The sequence below is a fragment of the Myxocyprinus asiaticus genome, chromosome 28 (assembly GCF_019703515.2).
Source record: "Myxocyprinus asiaticus isolate MX2 ecotype Aquarium Trade chromosome 28, UBuf_Myxa_2, whole genome shotgun sequence".
In the NCBI taxonomy this organism is placed as follows: Eukaryota; Metazoa; Chordata; class Actinopteri; order Cypriniformes; family Catostomidae; genus Myxocyprinus; species Myxocyprinus asiaticus.
This window is the reverse complement of record NC_059371.1, coordinates 22,011,028-22,036,045: the sequence shown is the minus strand read 5'-3', so window position 1 is coordinate 22,036,045 and position 25,018 is coordinate 22,011,028. Positions and strand designations below refer to the sequence as shown.

The 25,018-nt window shown below is 39.4% G+C and overlaps 1 protein-coding gene across 3 annotated transcripts in view; it reads right to left on the bottom strand.

The window, feature by feature from the left end:
* Positions 1–25,018, bottom strand: part of LOC127418994 (sterile alpha motif domain-containing protein 11-like) — an 82,238-nt gene that overhangs the window by 8,695 nt on the left and 48,525 nt on the right. For all 3 annotated transcript variants that reach the window (XM_051659998.1, XM_051659997.1, XM_051659999.1), the window contains exons 5-8: positions 24,281–24,373; positions 14,954–15,109; positions 8,956–9,100; positions 746–861 (exon numbers count right to left, since the gene is read on the bottom strand). In XM_051659998.1, coding sequence (XP_051515958.1) covers positions 746–861; positions 8,956–9,100; positions 14,954–15,109; positions 24,281–24,373 — 510 coding nt within the window. The remainder of the gene's footprint in view (positions 1–745; positions 862–8,955; positions 9,101–14,953; positions 15,110–24,280; positions 24,374–25,018) is intronic.

Here is a 25,018-nt window from a genome sequence, read left to right as displayed (position 1 = left end):
AGGCCAGATGTACAACTAAACAAGAGGATAAGTACATCCGAGGCTCTAGTTTGAGAAATAGACGCCTCACATGTCCTCAGCTGACAGCTTCATTGAATTCTACCCGCTCAACACCAGTTTCATGTACAACAGTAAAGAGAAGACTCAGGGGTGCAGGCCTTATGGGAAGAATTGCAAAGAAAAAGCCACTTTTGAAACAGAAAAACAAAAAGAAAAGGTTAGAGTGGGCAAAGAAACACAAACATTGGACAACAGATAATTGGAAAAGAGTGTTATGGATCTTAACCCCATTGAGCTTTTGTGGGATCAGCTAGACTGTAAGGTGCGTGAGAAGTGCCTGACAAGTGCTACAGGAAGCGTGGGGTGAAATGTCACCTGAGTATCTGGACAAACTGACAGCTAGAATGCCAAGGATCTCCAAAGCTGACATTGCTGCACGTGGAGGACTTTTTGATGAGAACTCTTTGAAGTAGTTTAAGTTAATTTTTTCTTGTTTTTTTCTTTCAAATTGTAATAATAATTGTTCATGTTATTAGTGTCCTGACTATACATTGTGATCAGTTGAATGCCACTTTGGTGAATAAAAGTACTAATTTCTTTCCATAAGAGCAAAATCTGTACATAATTCCAAACTCTTGGCCACCAGTATATACTATATATATATATTTTTCTTTTTACAAGCTTAATTAAACCTGAAGTTAATATGAGTGTGTGTTAATGTGGATGTGGCAGAAGTGATGCTCACCTGGGGCTTGGCAGAGGGCAGAAGGCATGCCCAGGAATGGGGGACGCAGATGAGGCCCCAGAGCGATGTGAGGAGCATTCTGCGGGGTCAGCAATGGAGGAGGGTGTGAGATGTCTCTGTGTACACACAAAAACAAACAATTATTAACCAACTGCTACTGTTTTTCTACTGTATACAGATCAACATCTTACAGCACTAGCACTGCAACAGTATTCAGTGTTTGAATACTGTTAACTTCTATTACTGTAGTCACTGGATGTGTATCTTTGGTAACCTGCTTAAAGTCAACATAAACCAGCATTTTACTTCCCATTTACTGTGTAAAGTATTGTGTGGCAATACAGTAATGATACAGGTTTTGTACAGTCTGGTATGGTTGTGTGTTATGTTAATGATAGGTTTTAGTACAGTCTGCTATGTCTATGTTTCATTACAGTAATGATACAGGTTTTGTATAGTCTGGTAAAGTTGTGTGCTGCTATGGTAGTGATAGGATTTGTACAGTCTGCTATGGTTTTTTGGCATTACGGTAATGATGTAAGTTTTGTACAGCCAGGTATGTTTGTGTGGCATTACGGTAATGATGCGATTTGTATAGTCTGGTATGCTGCCCCACATAGGCAAAATACAGTAATTATAGCAACACTGAAACTGAGAAAAAAAAGTCTTCAAAGCTATTTGGTTATAGTGTGGATTTTGTAGTTACTGTAATTTTTACTCTCTGTTTGCTCTGAATATGAGCATAGTTGAGCGAAACCCATCTATCACAGGACAGATCATAATCAAAATGTCGATTATGTGGTGTTATGGTAATGCTGTGTTCCCTTCCATTGGTTATTTTTATCACTTCCTATGGTGTATACAAGCCACAGTAGCCCCTCATCAGTTCTGTCACGCTACGGACAGCAGCACTGTTTGTATCCTGGGCCTCCCCCAATCTCCACCATCATCACCTCTCACTCCTGCTTTCACCACCCTCTTGCTCTCCCTCGCTCTGTGGCCCTGCCACTCTGGTAATGAGGCCTGAATGCACAATCAGAGCATGTCATACTCTGACAGCTGGGGCGGCCCCCCAGCCTCACTCGGGCTACAGGCTGAAGCACCCACTAATTAACACAGTCCTTCCTCTTCCACCCCAACACACACACCCCTCCTTTACCTGTCTCTCTCTGCCATATTCAGCCAATAAAAAGGTGGCGTGTCGCATAGCCTCAAGGACTGGAGCTTTCAAGCTTCAAAAGGATGCAAGATCATCATAAAAGTATGCTATATTTGTTATATTCCAAGTCTTTTGAAACCATACGATAGCTATGACTGAGAAACAGATTGAAATTTTGGTCGTTATTAACTGAAAATTTTGAAACTCTATTTTGTGAGTTCATGAGAGTAGCAATGTCTGTTTTGTGAATGATTTATTTTTATTTTTTTTATTTATTTTTTTTTTATGATTCTTTTTAATGAATCAGTTGATCTGGTTCACAAAAGCAGTCTGAATGATTTGTTCATGAATCAGACTGATCCAGTGATCCAGACACCGCAATTACCAGCTCACTGAAGGGGAAAATTATCAGTGTTTTATGACATACAATTCTGTCTAGTTCTTACACAAAGCTATTGTATGGCTTTAGATGACATAATGTAACACATGAGATTCATGGACCCCTTTTATAATACTTGAATTTGTGCTTCTTTTTGAAGCTTGAAAGCTTCAGTCCACATTTTTGCCAGAGCAAACAGCACATTATTCCATATTTCTCCTTTTGTGTTCCACAGAAGAAAGACATACAGGTTTGCAACGACATGTGGGTAAGTAAATGATAATAGAACTTTCATTTTTGGTTGAACCACAGTATATCCTTAAAGCTTTTTACTGCCGATACAAGCCCTTCCATTTACTGCACGTCTTCACTAAGCCCCCAACACAACTCACACATCCATAAATATATGTGAAACCCTTCATACCTAAAGCAGGCGAAAGAACAGCACGGTTGCTTTGTACTTGCAACTGAGCACCGCTTGCTCCAGGGGGAGAGAGACTGAGCAGCGCAGCAGAACACAAACACATAAACATCCAAACAGAAAAGGCGAAAAACAAAACCATCTGAAACCAAAAGAGAGGAAGAGAAGCCATATTTTGCTGTGCTCTACTAAATAGCCCTTGTGTGTGTTCATCCTTGAACAAAAAAACAAAGAAAAAAATCTAAAGATAGAGGGAGAGAGATGTAAAGAGCATGTGTGTGTGTGTGTGTGTGTGTGTGTGTGTGTGTGTGTGTGTGTGTGTGTGTGTGGGGGGAGGTGGGGGGGTAAGACACAAAGGTTTTGGGAGGGGAGATCATCGATCGATTGTGCCGCTGTTGAAATGTTAATGCTAATCATATAACCGCTTTCCGCCGGTGTCTCGCACTTCTGTGGCAGCTCCAATTAATCTGGAAGAAGGCAGCGCGTGACCTTGGGGCCAGGAGTCGGGCCGGCAGCCCAGCCATGCTTATGTAATTACACTGTGAAGTGTGTAATCACCTGGCCTAATCCCTCAGGCCTCACAATTAGCCCGGGCAGCGTTGGCCAGGCCTGCCAAACTCTGCGCCGCCCTGCGCCGCCCACAGATGAATAACGGTCAATTAAAGCTGCATGACTGGGGCCGCGAGCCGTCCGCTCGATAGTAATTAGCTGTAATCATGGGGAGACATGCCCGGCAGACGTGCTTCTCCTTTTATAGGAAGCAATTTTGGAATGAGGCAAGCATTAACCATTTCAATCTGGGTCTTTGGCCCACAGAAAGAAAAAACTGGGGCCAACAGAGAGAACAAATTAAAATAGGGAGATACGGTGGAGGGCCGAATCTATTTTCAACAACAACAACAAAAATACTAAAAATATACAATTGATAAAAAATTTTTATCTGATGTGCCAATTAATCAAATTAATCACAAATAATCACATATATGTCAATATTTACTGAGAAAGATCCCAAAATAAAGATAATTTATTATATAATATATTAAATAATTATAAACAGAAAATATTGTAAATGTTATAATTAGATAATTCAAATACATTACATCATGTACATATATTGTGGCAGCAGACAAGTTAAGCTTGTCTACAATCCAAAAAGAGGCTTAAAAATCAAATTATTGTTTGTTTTATTATTATCATTGAGCATAACCCTATTATTAATTGTTGATCTATGTACTCGTGCATCAGACGGGCACTTTTGGAGGGTCTCACTTTGGTTGCGCTGCGTTTCACTAGTTTTCAGCATCTTTAGTCGCAAGCTCTGTGTTTTTAGAACACTATGTCAAGTTAATTGCCATTTGAAACATTGACAAATGTGTCTTGAGATCCCTGTATTCTGTTGTGTTCAATCCAGCTGTCTTTAAGTGCAAGAGCGTATTTCTGAAAGGCTCAGCTGCCTGTTGATCTTGTTGGTTTGACGAGGCATGTTGCCTTTACAGCTGGAGCTGACTGCCCCCTACTGCCACATCAAGCTTGAATTGCTCCAATGGTAGGAGCATACCTTATAACAGAATTTATGTAGACATTAGGGGTATGATTGTGTTAATTTTAATGTGTTATTTTTCATATAATTAATCACACTAAACTAAAGCATTACATCGACAGCCCTAATTTAAAGCTACAGTGTGTAATTTACGCTCCACTAGAGGCACCAAACCTGCAAAAATAATTGCTGTTTCCAAGCAGGTTTCTTAAACTCAAACAATATACCATTGTTTGGCCAAATAGATAATCCCAGCCCAAACTCACAGCACTTTTATGACCTTTTCCAGCTAAAAGAACACTGTTTGAGGCTTTACATGATCTTACACATTGTATATTTATTAAGCATAATTGGTGTATTGTAAATATTGTGCCAGTGGTGGGCCTGTTCAAACAAACAGCAATGTAGAAAGTGCCACAGAGCCACAATATTCACACTTTTCAAGGACAATCAACCCAGTAATGGCTTCCTTTTAGTTGTTTCTTTGCATTAATTAGGGAGCATTTTAAAGGCTCAGTTAACTAAAAAATTAAAATTATGTTGTCATTTACTGCACTCATGTTGTTCCAGAATCGTACACATTTATTTCTTCAGTGTAACACAAATGAAGATGTTAGGCAGAATTTTAGCTTCAGTCACTTTTCACTTTCATAGCATCTTTTTTTCCATACAATGAAAATGAATGGTGACTGAGGCTAACATTAACATCTCCATTTGAGTTCCATGTCATCAGGTTTGGATCATCAAGAGGGTGAGTAAATGATCACAGAAATGTTATTTGTGGGTGAAATATTCCTTTGAAATAACACGTTAAAATGTTGCTCCATTTATTTCCGGCACATCAACTGCTTACCGGCTAAATTACCCCTACATCTTTTACAGCACTGCCTTCGTCCCTCTACCCTTAACAGTCTCTAGTTCTCTCTCTATCTGTCGATCTTTCTCTAGCTGTCTCGCAACCTAGCTGGTGGTAGGGCAAGTAGACGGCATTTGTGTTCACTGATGTGTGACGACCTGTCAGAGTGGCAGTGGCGTCACTCCCTGCCTGAAAGCAACAGCCGTGTGGAGTGTGTGTGTGTGTGTGTGAAGGTGGAGGCAAAGCTCTGAACTGGCCAGACGAGAGAGCAGAGCGGAGCTGACAGGATGGCCCTTAATGAGAGGAGCGCGAGGGATTAGCAGCTCGCCACACCGCACCCGCCTCACCTCAACTCGAGGTGGGAACACATTTGCACAGGAAGCACATTAAAATGCATAAGGCTTTTCCTCAACACCCCCCCCCCAAAGACTGCTGTCTGTTGCTAGAGTTGCCCCACATGCCAAACACATTAGGATCTGCCTTGCAGATTCCCTAAATGCAATATGCCATTTAAACCTAGACAAATGGCCGGCCGTGGCTGCAGGACTATTGATCTTGGTAATGATTTGTTTTTAACTATAGCCACTAATGGGCATCAGATAATCAATTATGAAGAGTCGATAGGAAGGTGAGCTTGAGATATGGCTTCCGGCCCACCGTTTTAGCCAGGCAGGCTCTCTGTCGATGCTTATGAGGGGTTAGCAAAGTCACACAAGAGCCAGTGTTAAAAGCTTGTAGCCCATCCAGACCTCCAGGACTGCATTGTTAGGAAGCAGCCCATGAGTTGCTGAAGCAATAAGCCATAAAAGGCTGTGCATTACCATGATTTAACCAAAAGTAAGGCATGTTCTGAGGCATCAAATGAAGTGGATTTCCAAAAAAACCCTTTTCTGTTGTAAAATCACTATAACTCATGGACTCTAGTGGCTTATTGCTTTCATAAAACAGTGGCAACATCAATTTAATAAAAGACACCAATGTTCAATAAACAGTTACATTTATTATTAAAAGTGTAATATTTTTCAATGTCAAAATACCATGTAAATCTCCTATTCCAGCTTAATTTGCAGAGACAACTAAAAGCAAATAATTCATAGGTTGTCTCAATGGCGCTTTCAAAACATTCTTCTGTTTGTTTGAGCATCCCAACCAGCCTGACACAGCAGAAGAAGAAACCTGTCTGGAAACTGTGTAGTGGGGAGGGGAACAGCGTGTGTCGTCCTAGCGACCCATTCTGTCCTGAGCCCTATAAATGCCTCCTGACAAGATCAAATCGAACAGGGATGTAAAGAGGTCATACCCAGAGGTCATACCCACTGGCACATCCCATTAAGTGGATTTTCTAGTCTTTCCATGGCCTTTGCGCCAACTTCTATTTTCCCTCCCTTTTTTTCCTCTTCTGGGAATAATTCAATTTTTTTCTTTTTTTTCAGGTAGTCGCCCACTCCAACACCCATGCAGTATTCATTATAATCGGATGTTGGCTTCATCATTAATGTACAATATTCATGTTATTTTAAAGCGTAGCATTTTTTTGGTATCCGTGGTCTTAGAGTGTGCTTCTGAGGTTTCCACTCAGCAGAGGGACATTTATCAATGAAAACTCACACAGACACTAACAGACACAATAAGATCCAATTTACCATTCCCCACAATCTTGAGTCAAGAAAGCATAACTAGTGATTTCAGTCACTGGTATGGGACAGGTATATGACGTAAAAGTGACAAATGATAATATCTCTTTCATATTAATCTGACTTAACAAGAGACAATTTTTTTTCGGTCACTTGCTTTCTATTTTGCTTTGCACTCGGTAGCTCCACCCACAGTGAAATGCCATTGGTTCTGATTAACATAACCACATGACATATAATACAGAAATAGAGAACAACAGTGACCACCCACTTTTTCAGCAGTTGTGCTTCCGGAAGTATTTTTTCCCCATTCAATTTCTCCGGGTTCCATTCAACATTCTGGGTTCAATACAAGTTAAGCTCAATCCACAGCATTTGTGGCATAATGCTGATTACCACAAAAATTCATTTTGACTTGCCCCTCCTTTAAAAAAGCAAAAAATCTGGGCTACAGTGAGGCACTTACAATGGAAGAGAATGGGGGCCAATTTTTGAATGTTAAAATTTCAAAAGTATAGCCACAAGACATAAACATTATAAGTGTAAACATGATTTTAGTGTTATAAAATCACTTAGTAACTATTTCTGTGTAAAGTTATAGCCAATTTTACAACTTTGTTGCCATGATGATGTAATGTCAACAAACACTAAAACCGTAAAATGACTTTAAAAATGAATATTTAAACAACTTAACAGCTCAAATAATACACAAGAAGAATTAATGTAAGTGCTTTTATTATAACCTGTAATTTTTGCATTATTTAAAGGAGGGACGAGTTGAAATACATTTTTGTGGTTATCAACATTATGCCAAAAATTCTGTCGATTGAGCTTAACTTGTATTGAACCCAGAATATTCCTTTAATTCCTGAATTCTTTAATAAAAAATTTGAAACTATGAGCCAAACAGACATGCTTGGTGTTGGGCAATTATTTCAAAACATGATTAAAAAAAAAAGGAAAAAAAGAAAAAAAATGTATAACACACTGCCTTGTGGCTAATACAGAATAATATACTATTTGTTAGCAACCTCAAAGCTCATGGTAGATTTGTCTAAAATAATGTATACATTATCGCTAAAATCAATTAACCCTTCGCTAAGCTCCGCCCCCTTAGTTACAGTTGCTCGCTCTGACAAGCTCTGCAGAACTCCCCATTGGAATGAATGGGAGTTTGCCGTGAAGGACGCGGTTTTTGGCTAAATATTCTCATAAACGGAATGGATTATATTTTTACGTGGTCTGTTATGAAGAGTGACATTGTAATGCATATTTATCTGAAGTTTTTTGTAAAATAAATTGTTACATTACACAGTAATTTGATTAAAAACTGTGGAGACTGTGAATTAGAATCAAGGCAAACGATTATTACAGTCACTTGAGAAGAGAAAAACATTTAATAACGATTACGCATCTAATAACATTAGCGTAAGTGAACAGAGCTGTTTATAACGTCTCATAACACACTCATTTATATGCTGTGAACTGTTTATTTACTATAGATTTATTATGACTTGAATCAGTACATAAATGAATAAACTTTCAGTTAATAGCTTTAATTTACCTTGGAGCAAATGTAGGTGTTGTTGCAGATGTTATATGTTCATTTGGGAATGAGGGCTGACACAGTTTAATCCAAATCATGCTCTTTTCCAGATTTATTTAAAGATTATTTTGAAAAATGAAAGAAAAACACTGTGTATCTCTGGGTAACTCGAGTCACTATTACAAATGACGCAGCAACAATGTGTTTTAATGTTTTTTTTATTTTTTATAATTTTGTTAAAATCCTGCTTAAAAGTACTCAAACACACATTACTTCCATAGGCTGTCATTGGAAAATAGCAAACACGTGTCCGAGTTATGGCGGCAGGGCAACAGTTGCTAAGAGAGGATTGGTCAGAAGCGCTTTTAAGGCGGGGCTTAGCGAAGGGTCAGTTCCTCTATGGAGAAAATTTATTGGATTTTTACTTTATATTTTACTTTTTTTTTTAAAAGCTCTATTAAACATAAAATATGTTGTGATTGGCTATGATTTTGAAATGTTCAGTGATGACAAAAAATAACCAATGCTTGAAACGTTCATGGATAGTTAGAACAAAGTCTGAAACCAAGTCAGCAGTATGCAGTAAAAGTGTGCATGAGGGTAAAATGTGTAAAAGAGATACTCTATCATTGAGTAAGTTTAAGCTTTGACTGTGTGTGTGCATGTATATATTACCGCTCAGGGAAGTGCGCATCTCTGTGCTGGGGCAGGCCCTGTTTGCGTCGTTGGCTTGAGGAGCTGCCTGCAGTGGGGACGTGGGCGTCCATTCCTCCAGGGTTTCTAACGGCAGCCATGGCTTCCTGACGCACACGCAACAGCTCTATGAATGGAACGAACAGACCAGTTAAATTCAGAAACCTGTTCTGTCTGTGTTGTCAGAGCCAAATCTGTCAGTCTAGCTCAGAACCAACACAGTAAGTCAAAAAGTTCCAGTCCAGTAGTACCAGAGCAGGATCAGTAGGCTGACACACGGGCAAAATTAAAAATTCACCCCAAAATTTGTTCAAGTCGTTTCAGAAAAAGTCCCGAGGATCCTTTACAGAAACAGAGCCGATGTTCATAACACTAAGTGCCCTTGTTCACGTGGTTCCATTGTTAATGAAGCAATAAGGGATGAAAATGAGTGAAAAATATGCAGATGAAGTATATTGTTCATGGTAATTCAGTGTGAAAATGGTGGTTTGGTGGTATAGATAATATGGTAAAATAGAGCCATAATGGATTATTTAAGACAAAAAAGTAACAATAAAGCATATCAAAATAAAACAAGATTTTAACATTTTATGAAGATACGTAGGGACAGTACAGTAGTTGCCTGGGCATTGCCGTGTGGCTGCTAAAGTGTTCTGAAAGGTTTTTAGTGCATTGCAGTTGCTAGGGTGTTCTGGGTGGTAACAAGGTGGCTGCTTATTCACCCAAGTCAAAGTATGAGTATGAAAGTATAAGTAATAGTAATTGAGATGCTTGCTATTGATGATTAGCTCAAATGAAAGCCAATAAAATAAAGCCAAAAACTACCTTACAGGAATTTAGTATGTTTAGTGTTTGTTTGAAATAACACGTTCTCTGTGGGTAAAAATGTGAGCGAGCCGCTGGCCTCTTCCTTGATCCATAGATGTCTGACCAGCCCATTCTATCTCCAACATTACCAAACAAACAGTGTCACAACAGGAAGCACACTCTCTAATGAAAGGGTGTTAAATAGAAAATCCATCCTGCATGCATCCCCTCTTCCTCTCCCTCGCACTCATCTCTCGCTCTCTCTCTCTCTCCTCTGGCCCTTTTTTAATTAGACGGTTCCCCTGGGAGCTGGCGGCCATTTCCGAGGCCAGCGTGTGTGCCTGAGTGATCGGGTCGGAGGCACCGTGACAGATATTAATGTGCACAGCCCCGCTGTATTGATCTGTTTATTGCACTGCCTCGCGGGGGCCCGGACTGACAGCGGACAAACCTCTAACAGCCCGTGCGAGGGAATAAAAGAAAGAGAATTAAAAAAGGAAGAATCTACACTGTGGAAAAGCAGAAATGCTGCTTGTTTGGTCACACGCTCATTCCAGATGACCAGAGAAATTAGCAGTCTGTCTGCAGACATGATACAGCATTATAAAACAGTAAAAAAAGAAAAAACTCAAAGCAGCCCTGAAGCCCCATTTCTTGGTTCTACTCTATTCCTGCTTGGTTCCCAGGGATGAATTATTCTCTTTTACCTGCACCACAGCAAGTTTGCACAGGCTCACCTGGGGCTGCACATATGAGCACACCACTCATCCAAACAGTGACAGCTTGACACCAGTGTTACTGCTTCCCTCCCACACTCACCCTGCGTCCTCTGTCACACCCTGGGTTTGCATAGTCTGAGTTAGTGTTAGCGTGGAATCCTTGATAGAATGTTCTGGCTTAAAAACAAATTAAGCTAAATTAACAGCATAATGTTGATTACCAGATAAAATACTTTTGACCTGCCCCTCGTTTATTAAAAATCAATCAATCAATTTCAGTGACAGTAAGGCACTTAAATAAAAATAAAAGTGAATGGGGCCAGTGCATAAACACTAAAATACTGTTTCAAAAGTATAGTCTCAAGACTTAAACATTATATGTGTTAACATGATTTTAGTGTAATACATTTGCTTACTAAACTTATCTGTGTAAAGATACATCCACAACTGGGTTTGCAGGTTTTTGTCATCATGACAACGAAGTTGTAAAAGGATTTGTAATCCAGATTTGCAATGTAGGATTTAAAAAAAAATTATTTTATAGAGATTACACTCACAAAGAGCAATTTCTAGCGATGAAATATTTAGAGTGGAGTGTAACTAGAAAAATGTACATACACTATAAAAATTTCCATGACTTTTTCAGGCCTCTAAATCACAATTTTAAAATTCCCTGAATTTTCCAGGTTTTCCATGACCGTGGGAACCCTGCATAGATACGCAGTGCTCCCATGGCAAAGCTTTAGCAGGCCTTTGGCCGTATCTACACTGCAGCTAAATATGGTTGTCACTTCTGTTCTGGGTGCTTAATTATGTTCTAAACACACAGAGTTTGGTTATTTATTGGAAGTGACAACCGCATCCTACAACCAAATTCACTCCAGTTTCAGGTTGAAACAACCGAATTTGCACTAAATCCATAGTGTGAACAGAATTAAACTGAACAACTTGTTAATGCACCCATGAAACTTGTACACTATATAGTACAATATAACTTATCAAAGGTGCAATGAAACAAAATGACAGAAACAGATGTACATGTCCTGGGTAACCCAACGATTAACCACCACTAGGGGTAACCTAAACATTTCGGTCAAGAAAGAGCATGCCGTTTAAAAGCAGTCGCTTAATGAACGCTTCTTTTAAAAACACCGTTCTTTTACCAACAGCAGTTTACTAAAAAAGGCCTGCCTTTATTACATCTGTGGTTGCAAATATTTCTTCAAGCAAAAATAGCTAACATCCATAAATAACCCAACTTTCTTGTTTAGAAACGCCAAACCATTGCTATCACTACGCCAACGATTGTGCGTTTAGCAGTGTCTCCTGTATTCAGTACACATACCGAAGCATGATTTAAGGGATTCACTTAGTTGTTATATTCTCAAAACTTTGCAATATGTACATGGCCTTTGAGAAGTTCTGTATTGCACAACAGGTCCGCGTGTGCCAGGAGCCTGTGACAGGCACAGAACTCATTGGGAAGTCTTACAGACTGCCATGGAGGTGTTAAAGTGAAAGACAGATCCAAGGGCAGTGAACTTTGGAGTGGAAGGCAGTATGTTTTCCTTTTTCCTGAGTTCTTAATTCCCTCCCATTCCTTTAATCAAGGAAGAAAAGAGGGATGAGGGGAGAAGGTTATGTGTATGTGTGTGTGTTCAAGCTCCTAGCAACCACATGGCCATAGCTAAAGGTGCACAACACCTTATAGACCCCCTCCAAATGCACAAACTCACACAAACCTATCCATGCCTCCTTCTCGGCCCTTTCATTTCAGGGCCTCCACTTCAAACACATGAAAGGATGCTCTGCAGGGATCCAGGCGAGAAAGAAAGAGGGAGGAAAGAAAGTGAGAATATAAAAGCAGGGCTGTGCGTTGAGAGTTCTGGAGAAGTGTGTGCGTGTGTCTGGGGGGGGATTGGTCAAAGGGGCCCGGCCCTACTCTCTGCCTATGTCAAAGGGCCCTCGAAGTCTCTACTGTATAGAACCCAGCACTGCATCAACACTTCCAGACACACTTCAGAGGCTCGCATAAGAGGGTGGGGCGGGCTCAGTGTTGGTGTATAAAGGAGGAGGCATAAGCAAGGTGCAAAGATAAGAAAAAAGGTGCTGGATAGAAAGAAGGCATCTCAAAGGAGAGAGACAGGGAGAGGGTGTGATGGAGGCACGTGGAGGAAGAGAAGAGAGGTGGAAACACAGCTGGGGTTGACGCTTCCCTGCACCAGAGAGGTTTTGCTGAAAACTCACTCCCGAAAAGTCAAAAACAGCTCTGTGTGAGCCATGTAGCTCAAACAAACAAACAAACTAACAAACAAGAACATAAATTAAAAGCAACTTGAGCACAAAAGGAAAAAACACATTAAGTATGAGAGAGTGAGAAGAGAATGTTTGGGACTGTTTGATTTGGGACAAATTTGTCTCAACGTGAAATTCTGCTTGAAGAATCTGAGCATCTAAGGGCTAAAGAAAAGTATAAGGAAGGTTAAAGAACACGTAAAAGCTTTAAAAAAAAAAAAAGAAAAAGAAACTTTGCAGATGCATACAGTATACCAGTGGTTCCCAAACCAAAAATCGGTCGCAGGCCTATTCTGACAGGGTTGTGGACAGCAGAGGTACAATGGTTAATGCTAAATGCAAACATAATGCAACTAAAAATATAATGGCGCATATTTAATAAGGCAAAATAATCAGGCTTATTAACTTGTAAAAACAGGAGGAAATGCTTCCCATATCTTTTGTTTTACAGTATTGTGGTGCCAAGTCACTTGATAGAAACAAGCCAAATTAGGCAGATGCCAACATGGGCAGGTTGCTTGATTATCCCTTCATCCTCAAAAACCATTAACAAAATTATGCAAGGTAAAAAACAATACAAACCAGATTTTTATTTATTTGATTTAATAAGAGTTCACTTACAGAAAGGAAAAACATGGTTTGAATTAACCACAATTTGTTTGAAGCTGTGTGAATTATTTGCTACAGAGAGCATTAAATCATCGTAGGTCAAGACATATTTAGAGACCAAATTTGTTAATATCATGGTAACAGTTATGTAAATTGTTGGCCCTGTGCAGTTCACTGTAATATTGGTAACTTTCAATGTTTGATTTTACTTTGTTTACATTTGTAAGATAACATTTTTGGTACTGTGTTGGGTCGCCTTGATGTCTAATGTAAAATCTGGTTCTTGAAGAAAAAACAGTTGAAAACCACTGTAGTAGATCATTTGGTGAAAAGGTGAGAGTAGGTATCTGGCTCATCAAAGTCCTGGAAGCCAGACATGTTGGCAGTGGCTGACTGGCACGGCCTTATCGCAGGCTTATGAGCTCAGCGTGCAGGGGCAAGCCAGCACATTTGCATTCCTCAGGGGAAGAACAACACCTTGGCTTGGTGAGTCTGTTTTTAATGGCAACCATTATGAAACCATACACCTGACATATTTCCAGAAAACTGGGGGAGGGACCGATGGTGACCCCACAAATCATGTGGCTGCTGTTTTTCTCACAGAGGGTAAACGCCCAATCTTTTCTTTTCAGATTCAAATTCCTTTCCACAAATAACCACACCTTGGGGTGGGGGGGGGTGGTATGGGGAGAAGAGATGGAGTGAGATTGGAAGTTGAGCTGGGAAAGTGAAAGCAAGTGAGAATGATGAGATGGGAGGAAGATTTTACAGATTTGGAAATGGAATTGGCACCTTGGCGTGCTTTGTGCGTATTTGTCTGCAATGTGCCTCAGTGCAGTTGCAAAAAAACAGAGAAACTATTAGGTGGAGGAGACAGAGAGTGCAACAATAAAATGTAATAAAATACCAGACACTAACGGCACATACAGTGGCACTAATTTCTTACAGATGTAGGAGAGGGGCATTTACATATTTTATAGCATCCAACCCTTGGATTTGCAAGCAGTAATTAAGAATTATTACTGATCAAATAAAATTTGAAGTCGTAGGCTCTTAGATTCTGCAAAAATGTGACGATTAAATTTATGCTACTGAAAAAACATAAAAGCACAGTTAAAATGTAACCAAACAAATAAATTAAAAATATGTTTAGTTTAGATTTCAGTTTTTACATCGTTTTTTTTTTCATGACTTCCTTTTACGTTAACCACGGTACGCTGTCATTTACCGTAAATCTGAAAAGGAAAGAAGAAAAAAGAGAAAAGGAGCAGTTTCCATGGTGTTAGTAATTTAGAGGTTTAGCTTGCAGCTAATCAAAGGGCCAAATCGATCCAGTCAACCTCAGGGCCCAATGGCAGCATTATTTACTGTGTGGCAGCAGTCGCAGATCACCCAATTTGACATCCTACCGTTGGGTGGGCTGAGATCGCAAATAGAATTGTCAGTAATATCAGCAGTAGAGCTCGAGCTGTTTGTGTGGTATCAAGGAATAAGACTACATGGCCAATTAGAGTGGGTACAGAAACAGGCTCGCATACACAAACACTCACCGTGGCTTGGGATGCCCATGTTGTTAGCCAGCTGGTACAGGCGCTGCTGCTGCTCCTCGTAAGAGCCATGCTCATTCAGAGCTGACATCATGCGCCTGTAGTGCTCCTCGGGGGTCATGTGACTGCCTGGCTCCAGTGCAGACGTGTGAGAGTTCTCTGTGGGACGAGAAAAACAAAATTAAATCAGTTGTCCCAAAAAACTACCTCTATGTAAGCTTACAACTGATTGTGCGAGTGTTTTCAATTCAATACAGGAGTTTAAAAATAAGTTTGTTCCATCAGTTCGATCAGTAACTTTCTAAGGAACCGTTAAATCCAATTGTAAGAACAATAGACTGACACTCGGTGATTCAATTCAAACACACAAACCGTCTATTCAAGGCCAAAGTATACTTCGATTTTCTGCGTGCCAGCACAGTACAATCAAACTGTCAGCGTGCAGCCTAGTTTTTTTAGACACATGATCGGTGCATGCACCTGGCATTGACTGTGCTAAAAGAGTATCGCAAAGCAGTCATAGTGCGCATGCTTCAAATGCGCCCATTTGGGTCCACTGTCAAAAGAGTACACTTTGAAAGGCTGAGCTCTTGACCACGCACAATATAGAACAGAGCACGGGAAAAACAAAGTATACCCTAGCCTCAAAGAAGACATCTGTCGCGACTTGTGCGTCTTTTAACAACTTTTACCTTGCAGAAAATGTATTACAAATATCTAGGACAGCAAAAAACAATTCCCAAAAACTCCATGCAGCGACACATATACGTGGAATGTTTCTTGCCTGAAACCACCATAATGATGTATTAGGAGCTAAAACATACCAGGTCTTCTGCATGTGTTTGTGACAGGTGCAGTATCACCGAGAGGCAGAGACTAGCTGCACTGTTTTTTTTTTACTAATATACAACAAAATAGGAAGAAACTGCTAAATAATCCCATTGTCACAAAGACAAAATATATATTTTATATATATAAAAAATATATATATCTGGCCATAAAATTCTTGCAATTTCTCACCATTGGCAAGTGAGTACATTTTGGAGTGTTTGAATATTAATTTATGAGTGAGCGAGTGATTAAGTGGATGAAAGAGAGGGGTGTGGTTCTCTTCTGGAGCAGGTGGCACACTGGGTAGTAACTCAAACCAGCACATGTGTAGAGACTCTTGGGCTAGAGAGGGGTGGAGGAAGAGAGGTGGAAGGAGAGATATTTTAGCCTTCTCATTGAAACCTGAGCCAGGCCCCGGGCAGGCGAACAGGAGCAATGCGGCCCAGCGCAGGGGATGAGGGGAGAGTGTGTTCTGCCAAACAGCAGATAATCCACCCGAGAGGCTTCAGGTTTGTGTGTGTATGTTTGAGCATACTGTAAATGCACGTACATGTGAGATAGTTTATGCTATTAGTGATTTTGACAATGAGCACGTTTACATGCACCATGTAAGGTCATGTAAACGCTTTAAATGTTTTTTCTTTTATAGGGCTAAATCCTTAAACTGATCAGCAAACGCAGAATTTTGCCCATTACCCCAGTTTTGCGCCACATATAAACACCTTTACATGTTTATCCAGTGTACACGTGTAGTGCGCATACCTGTTTACGTTTCGGTGTCAAAAGCAGAGAATAACCTAATTATTTTAAATCTCATGTAAACACAGTTTTAGGTAAATCTGACAAAAAACCTTTAGGGACAATATGAACGGTCCTCAATCTGAAAATGTATTTATAAATAAAGCAAATTCATCCAATACATTTTCTTTTAGGGGTAGGGTTATGGTTTACATGATATACATGAATGTTTGTATCTGGGGTGTAAGGCTGCTTGTGTTGCTACCTGTATCAGTGAACAGTCTGTGTTAAGTCCAGCTTTTGCAGCTTTTCTGTCTGCTTTAGTCATTAAAATTAATACCTGCACCAAGATCAGTGCTGCCCTCCAGCTGTGCGTATGTGTGTGCAATGTGTGCAATTTATGTGGTTATGTGTGTGTTTGGGAGTTAAGACCTTAGACAGCAGCAGCTGCTGAGTTCTCAAACAACACACACACGTGCACACAAAGCTACACATTGCTATGTTGTTTGGGTGTGGTGGTGGATCACAGACACGCAGACACTAGGCATTAGATCAGCGGCGTTCCAAAGCCACGTTAATCCACAGTGGGTGACCGACGCAAGCTAACTGTAATTAACAGGGTTAAAACACACATAACACCCATTTATCATTCTCAGTGCAGAGGCCATGCTGATTGGCTACATGGTGATGATTGAGCAGGTAAAGCCTCAAAATAAAACACTGTCCAAACCACCGAGAGCACAGACTCCTAATCACTGGGTGTGGATGTGTTGTGACATCTACTACACATATAAAAATAATGTACTCGACATAGTACTGTAATATTCTTTTACCATAATATTGAACTGAACAACAAAAGAAGATATTGATGTGTTACCATTTATATTCATTTCTAGCATAAAATAATGCATTCGACTGCCCACTTTTTCCAGATTTAGCTTAAACAAGCATTAAGAAAGACCTCTCTGTAGGGAACATGAACATAATGTTGATGACAATCATTTTAAAACTGAAATCACACATTTTGTTTATTTGAAAAGATTTTTACGATACACAAATGGAGTTATTTTGCACATTCAAATCTGAATACACGTTCCACTATGGCAAGTAAAAACATGTTTTACCAAATACAACAATGACAATTGATCACAAGACAACCAAAAACCAACAGAGTGTGATGTCATGGATGTCAAACCTGGCATTGCGCGCTTTGATGCATCATATTTCAACGAATAATTAACATTTTCATCTGTTATTCACACAACACAATCATACGCCTTCAGAAGACTCTTGAATATATCGCATGAGTCATATGACTACTTTGGATTTTTTTTTTTTTTTTTGTTATTTGTCATGTTTGGAGCTTGAACATAGTACTTTCAAAGTTACATTAGAGAAAACATTGCATCATGGCTCACGGTTACTGGGTCTAATTGTTTAGAGCAACAATAACAAACAAGTAGTCTAATTTCTTGCTCAGATCATGCTCTAGGCTACAACAGGATTGGGCCAAAATTTCATACAAAACTCATCAATTTAAAACAGGCCTAGATCACTGATGCTTTCACCCCATGAACATACTGTAGGATACTTTTTGTACAGTTGTGGGTGAAGGTGAGTGTGTTTGGTTAATGGTTGTGGGTCCCTTTTCCCTTTAAGGTGTCTTCTCTGTCAGTGCCTTGGTGATCCAGCAGACACACAAACAAGACAGCAAATCCAGCCTCAGCAACACTTTCCCTTTATTGATTTTCAACTCTTACTACACCCCCTGAACACCACAACAACTCTCCCTTTCTGAGCGCCGGCACGCAAACATGGAGGTGTATTATCATGAAGTGAAAATGAGAAAAGAAAAAGAGTTAAAAAGGTCAAGTGTGTCATTTCTGCTCCACCAAACCAAATTGCTAAACTGATAGCAAGTTTTCAAATTGTTTTCCCAAACACTTTTTTAGGAAAATTACATGACTTTATGTACTTTATGAAATCTATAGCCAACATTTGGGAAGGGGTCATTTTGACAAGCTTCGCGACTTGGATTGTAATGTGAACATTGGATAATCTCATTTGATGCGCTGCTCAGCATTTTCCTGCACACAGCCGCTATATGGCGCCACAAGTTCATGCATTGCTGACTCAGGCAGCCAATGCAGACTGTTTTAAATGCCGTTTAGTAATCTTTGACTACTAATCACGCACGGGCATATCGCAGTTTCAATTTTAATTCAGCCCATATTACTCCATTAATGGATATCATACCAATGTCTCAGATGTCAACGTTTTCCCTCAACATGAACTGTAAGTGCTGCTTTTACAGTTGTCACGCTGTTTTTTCCACAATAATGTGAAAATGTATGAATGTGACAATGTGGCCTTCCACAACATTTTCTAATGTCTGGACCAATGATATATTATAGATCAGTGGTCTGGACTCTATCTGCAGGGTTTTATGATCATATATACAAATGGTTTGATATACTGGCAATGGACACTAAAGATAAATTTCACGATTTCACTGCTAATATCACATCAGTAACAATCGAATTGCCCCTTAACAATGGCGATTTTTAACTTGTCAGTAAACCCGTTTAATATCCAACCATTTTATTTGTCTTGATGAATTAAAATAAACCTGTCTTACTTCAAAAATCAGGAGCCTCCGTCTCGTGCATTCTCAACAAAGTATGTGCGTGACACAGAATCAGCAGTTTGAGTGAGTGAAAATGTCATAAGATAATACTGTGTGAGAAACTGTTTTTGAACAGATAATCTGCTGTTTTTACTCGTGATCTGTCATAAAATGTAGGTATAGCAATGTGATTTTTTGAACACCAGGTTGCGAACACTCCTCCCACCTTCCATTGGTTGGAAAACAGATCCTCGCCCTCAACTCACACCATTGGTTGATCCAATGTTGCTATGTCAAGCTGGTCGGAATGCTCAAACAAACATGTTACAACCCCAATTCCGAAAAAGTTGGGACAGTATGAAAAATGCTAATAAAACAAAAAGGAGGGATTTGTAAATTATATTCACTCTTTGCTATATTGAAAGCACTACAACTACTTATATTTTTTTTTACACTGTGAATTTCATTTATTTATTTATTTATTTATTTTTTATGTACAGTAATTTCAAATCAGATGTTTGCAACACGCTCCAAAAAAGTTGAGACGGGGCAATTTAACACTAATAACAATTTGACGAGTTAAAATAACAAGGCAATGTGAAACAGGAGATGTTAAACAGGTGAGGCCATTGTGTCATAACACTGTATACTGCATAAGGAGCCTCCAAAAACAGCCTAGTCCTTCAAGATCAAGGATCGTTCAAGACTTGTCAATTTGCCAACAGATGCTTAAGCAAATAATCTAGCACTTTAGAACAATGTTCTCCAAAGAAAAATTGGAAGGGTTTTGGGCATTTCACACTCTACAGTGCACAATATAATTAAAAGATTCAAGGAATCTGGTCAAATCTCGGTGCGTAAAGGGCAAGACGAAAACCATTTCTGAATGAGTGTGATCTCTGATCCCTCAGACATCACTGTCTTAAAAAACATCATTCATCTGTAATGGATATCATGAACATGGGCTTGGGATAACTTTAGTTAACCTTTGTTAGTCAACACCACTCGCCGCAGCGTCCACAGATGCAAGTTAAGACTTTATTATGCAAAGCAGAAGCCCAGAAGCGCTGCCGAATTCTCTGGGCTCGGTCTCATCTTAGAAGGAAAGTATAACAGTGGAACTGTGTTTTTTGTCTGAAGAGACCACATTTCAAAAAGTTATTGAAAAACCAACCCGCTGTGTTATCCAGGCTAAAGAAGAAAAGGGCCATCCAAGCTGTTATTAGCATCAGGTCCAAAAGCCAGTGTCTGTATGGGCCAGGGGTGTGTCAGTGCCCATGGCATGAGTATCTCGCACATCTGTGAGAACACCATGAATGCAGACAGATATGTACAAATTCTGGAGCAACATATGCTGCCATCCAGCACCATCTTTTCCAGGGACATCCCTGCATTTTCCAGCAGGACAACTTCAAACCACATACTGCCTGGATTTCAAGTGCATGGCTGTGTAAGCAGAGAATGCGGGTGCTAGATTGGCCTGTTTGCATGTCTCCAATTGACAATGTGTGGCGTATTATGAAGCACACCATACGGCAATGAAGACCCTATACAATTGTGCAGCTAAAGACCTACACTGGCGGCCAAAAATTTTGAATAATGCACAGATTTTGCTCTTATGGAAAGAAATTGGTACTTTTATTCACCAAAGTGGCATTCGACTGATCACATTGTATAGTCAGGACATTAATAACATGAAAAATTATTATTACAATTTGAAGAAAAATGTCAGCTTTGGAGATTCTTGGCATTCTAGCTGTCAGTTTGTCCAGATACTCAGGTGACATTTCACCCCATGCTTGCTGTAGCACTTGCCATAGACGTGGCTGTGTTGTCGGGCACTTCACATGCACCTTACAGTGTAGCTGATCCCACAAAAGCTCAATGGGGTTAAGATCCATAACACTCTTTTCCAATTATCTGTTGTCCATTGTCTGTGTTTCTTTGCCCACTCTAACCTTTTCTTTTTGTTTTTCTGTTTCAAAAGTGGCTTATTCTTTGCAATTCTTCCCACAAGGCCTGCACCCCTGAGTCTTCTCTTTACTGTTGTACATGAAACTGGTGTTGAGCGGGTAGAATTCAATGAAGCTGTCAGATGAGGACATGTGAGGCGTCTATTTCTCAAACTAGAGCCTCGGATGTACTTATCCTCTTGTTTAGTTGTACATCTGGCCTTCCACATCTCTTTCTGTCCTTGTTAGAGCCAGTTGTCCTTTGTCTTTGAAGACTGTAGTGTACACCTTTGTATGAAATCGTTTTTTGGCAATTTCAAGCATTGTATAGCCTTCATTCCTCAAAACAATGATTGACTAATGAGTTTCTAGAGAAAGCTGTTTCTTTTGCCATTTCTGACATAATATTGACCTTAAGACATGCCAGTCTATTGCATACTTTGGCAACTCAAAAACAAACACAAAGACAATGTTAAGCTTCATTTAACAAACCAAACAGCTTTCAACTGTGTTTGATATAATGGCAAGTGATTTTCTAGTACCAAATTAGCAATTTAGCATTATTACTCAAGGATAAGTTGTTGGAGTGATGGCTGCTGGAAATGGGGCCTGTCTAAATCTGATCAAAAATGACTTTTTTCAAATAGTGATGGTGCTGTTTTTTTACATCAGTAATGTCCTGACTATACTTTGTGATCAGTTGAATGCCACTTTGGTGAATTAAAGTACCAATTGGTTTCCTTCTGAAACGAATAGGGGAAAATTCCACTTTCTAAACTTGCTTAATAAGTGTTATTAGAAGAAATGGTGATGTTTCACAGTGGTAAACACTTGACTGTCCCAACTTGTTTGGAGCGTGTTGCAATCATCTGATTTGAAATGACTGTACATAAAAAAAATAAAATAAAATAAAAATTCACAGGGTAATCATATAATGTGTAGTTGTAGTGCTTTCAATATAGCAAAGGGTGAATACAGTTTACAAAACCTACTTTTTTTTTTTTTCATCCTGTCCCATCTTTTTCGGAATTGGGGTTGTAGATAGCACAGTAGCTGTGTTCCAAACAACACACTATACACTCTGCACTTGCAAAATATACTATGCACTCAGCCATGTAGTGTATACATTTTCAAAGTGTATTATCGTCCCAAATGGAACACTTAACATTTTTTACTACACAGTAAGGTTGCATGGTATACCGGTACTATCGCGATACCAAAAACATTTAAAATGGTACGATAAAATCTTGTTAATTTCGGTACCATATTAATGTATTTGCCATTAGCAAAATGTAATGTAATGTGAGAGTTTTGAGATGAAATCAAAGACCATGTGAAAATAATAATAAAAAAGCCTCTATATGGCCAAGAGTGATCATTAAACAGCAGCAGGATGTCATTTAATTAAATAATATACAGTCACGTGCTGTGCGCCACAGTATGAATAAGAGGCACCTCTCTGCCCTGTCATCTCCTTCACACAAACACACACACACACAGTCACGTACACGAACACACACACACAAACGTAACACACACTACTAATGCTTGATTTTCATGCAGTGTGTCCAATAGTATCCATCTGCAGAGCCACAGATCAGTGTGTTGAGCGTATAAACGGAAGTTCGCGAGTTGCAGGAAGCTTGATATAACGAACTCTTCACAAACAGGAAGAACTTCAAAATCTTTCAAAATAAAAGTCCTGCTGAAATGAGAGCTCTGTTCAACTGACTGCGTGAAATTGAAGACATTATGACAGAAAAATATTACTACTGTATAAAAGTGTAATATTCAAAAGCAGTCGCAATAATGCTCATAGTAACAATAATATAATATTAACTGGTTATATTATTAGTATTATTATCTGTAAGCAATATCACATAAGCAAGTGTACTGAATATCAGCATGTTGTTATTCAGCCATGGCAGCCTTTTGCCTCAGGTAATCAGATTGTTTTCATTTAATGTTTTCATTAATACTGTAAAGCTCTTTTGTGCATCATATATATATATATATATATATATATATATATATATATATATATATATATATATATATATAGTTGAAAAGTATTATATTTTCATTTGATTAAAGCTGTATAATATGTATGTGATTAAACACAATTTGATCATAACATTTAATTAAAACATTTAACATGGAATCCAGAAAAATTTTAACAGAAAAGGCATAATTTGTATCTATAAGACTTTATGCAGTTCTTTTAGACAAGTAATTTTCTGTGTAATTTCATTAAAAAATCTGAGATTTTTCTTTATTTGTTGCCTGAGTTTCGTGTTAGAATCGATACCAAGGTAGCAAGACTGGTATCATACCGAAGCCAAAATTTTGGTATCAGAGGAACCCTACTACACAGAAGTGTTCGCCGTTTGACAGCTAAGCTGACGAAAGTGACGTTTCAAGCGCACGTGATGTGTTGCCGTTAGCTTTAGCGTGTTAGCCAACCTCAGTTCAACACTTGTATCTTAAACAACGTACATATTGGCACAGCTTGGGGTGATGGTAAAGCATTCAACTTACATTTGTAAGGTGCTGTATACACTGACAACTGTTTTGTCAGACCAGCATCGCAGCCAGTTAACTCCGCCCCTTCCGCTATGTACGGCAAGCCGCGTGCATTGAGTGCATGAAGTGTCCAACACTCCACACTCCGTTTTGATGGTTGAAAAAGTGCATCATCTGGGTACTTCAAGTACACTTCTTTTTGCTGCATTTAAAGTGTTAACATACTACTCGCAACATATGGTTTGTTTATAGTTTTCTCTACGAATTAAGCTGGGATAGAAGAAAGTATTTTAAAATCTAAAAAATTACACAGTTCATCTTTAAAGAGAAGAAAAGATGATAAAGAAATTAGTTCTACAGCGTATACTGAAGTCTTTTAAAGAACATACATCTGTACATTTAATCCATGCAAATTAGTGACGCATATCTGCACTTGTGAACTCAAAGTGAGAAGTGTCTGGATAGGTTAAGAGGTGGGGGTGGAGATGTCTTTCTTCCATTGAGCGTGGTTCTCTCCACCATCCTCTTACTATCTGTCCACCCCTTCTCTCCACTCTCACCCAGTCTATTCCCACCTACTCCATCTTATGCGCTAAGGTTAAACAGCTCTGATTGTTCCACATTATCATCTCACACAAGTTTCTCAAGAGGGGTCCCTACCTTTGGGTGACACGCTTCGGGACTTCTTGCTGTCAGATGGGCACTCGCTGCTGCTGTTGGGGGAGTAGACTCTCCTCTTGCCTAGAATGTCATCTTTGGGGGAAAAAAGAGAGAGAAAGGTGTTCAAATACAGTCAGACGGCCCCTAAACCCCTCAGCATGAGGCTCCCGCCTCACTCTGTACCTGCATACATGCTGAAGCTGTGAGAGCAACTGAATATATGATGAGATGAGAAGGCCCTGTGCCAGCGTGGATGACAGATCTGGTTCTTACTCAGCCATGTGCAGAAACGAGAGATTCTTTGCTTGCTCTCTCTCTCTCTCTCTCTCCCTCTCCCTCTTTCTCCTATCTCGCACAAACACACACTCTCTCTCTCTCTTGCACTCACCCTCTTGCGCTCTACCTCTGTTTCTGCTGTTGATTCTTTTTCTATCTCTTGTCTTCTTGACTATCTATCTTTCTATCTATGCATACAAACACTCCTGGTCTTCACACCTGCCTAAAATTCAGTCAAATCTCCCAAAATGACAAGACAGAAAAGTCTGAAAAACAATGTTTAAAATGAAGGGAAATAAAGCAGTCCTCGCTTTCCTTTCTAGCTGTTTTTGCGCTATTACGCCTTTTTTGCTTTTTCTCTCACTCTCACTCTCACTCTCTGTTTGCAGTCCATATAAAGCTCACACCTTTTGCTAATCTCTTCCTTCCTTTTTTTCACTCTTTCTTTCCCTCCCCCTTTCT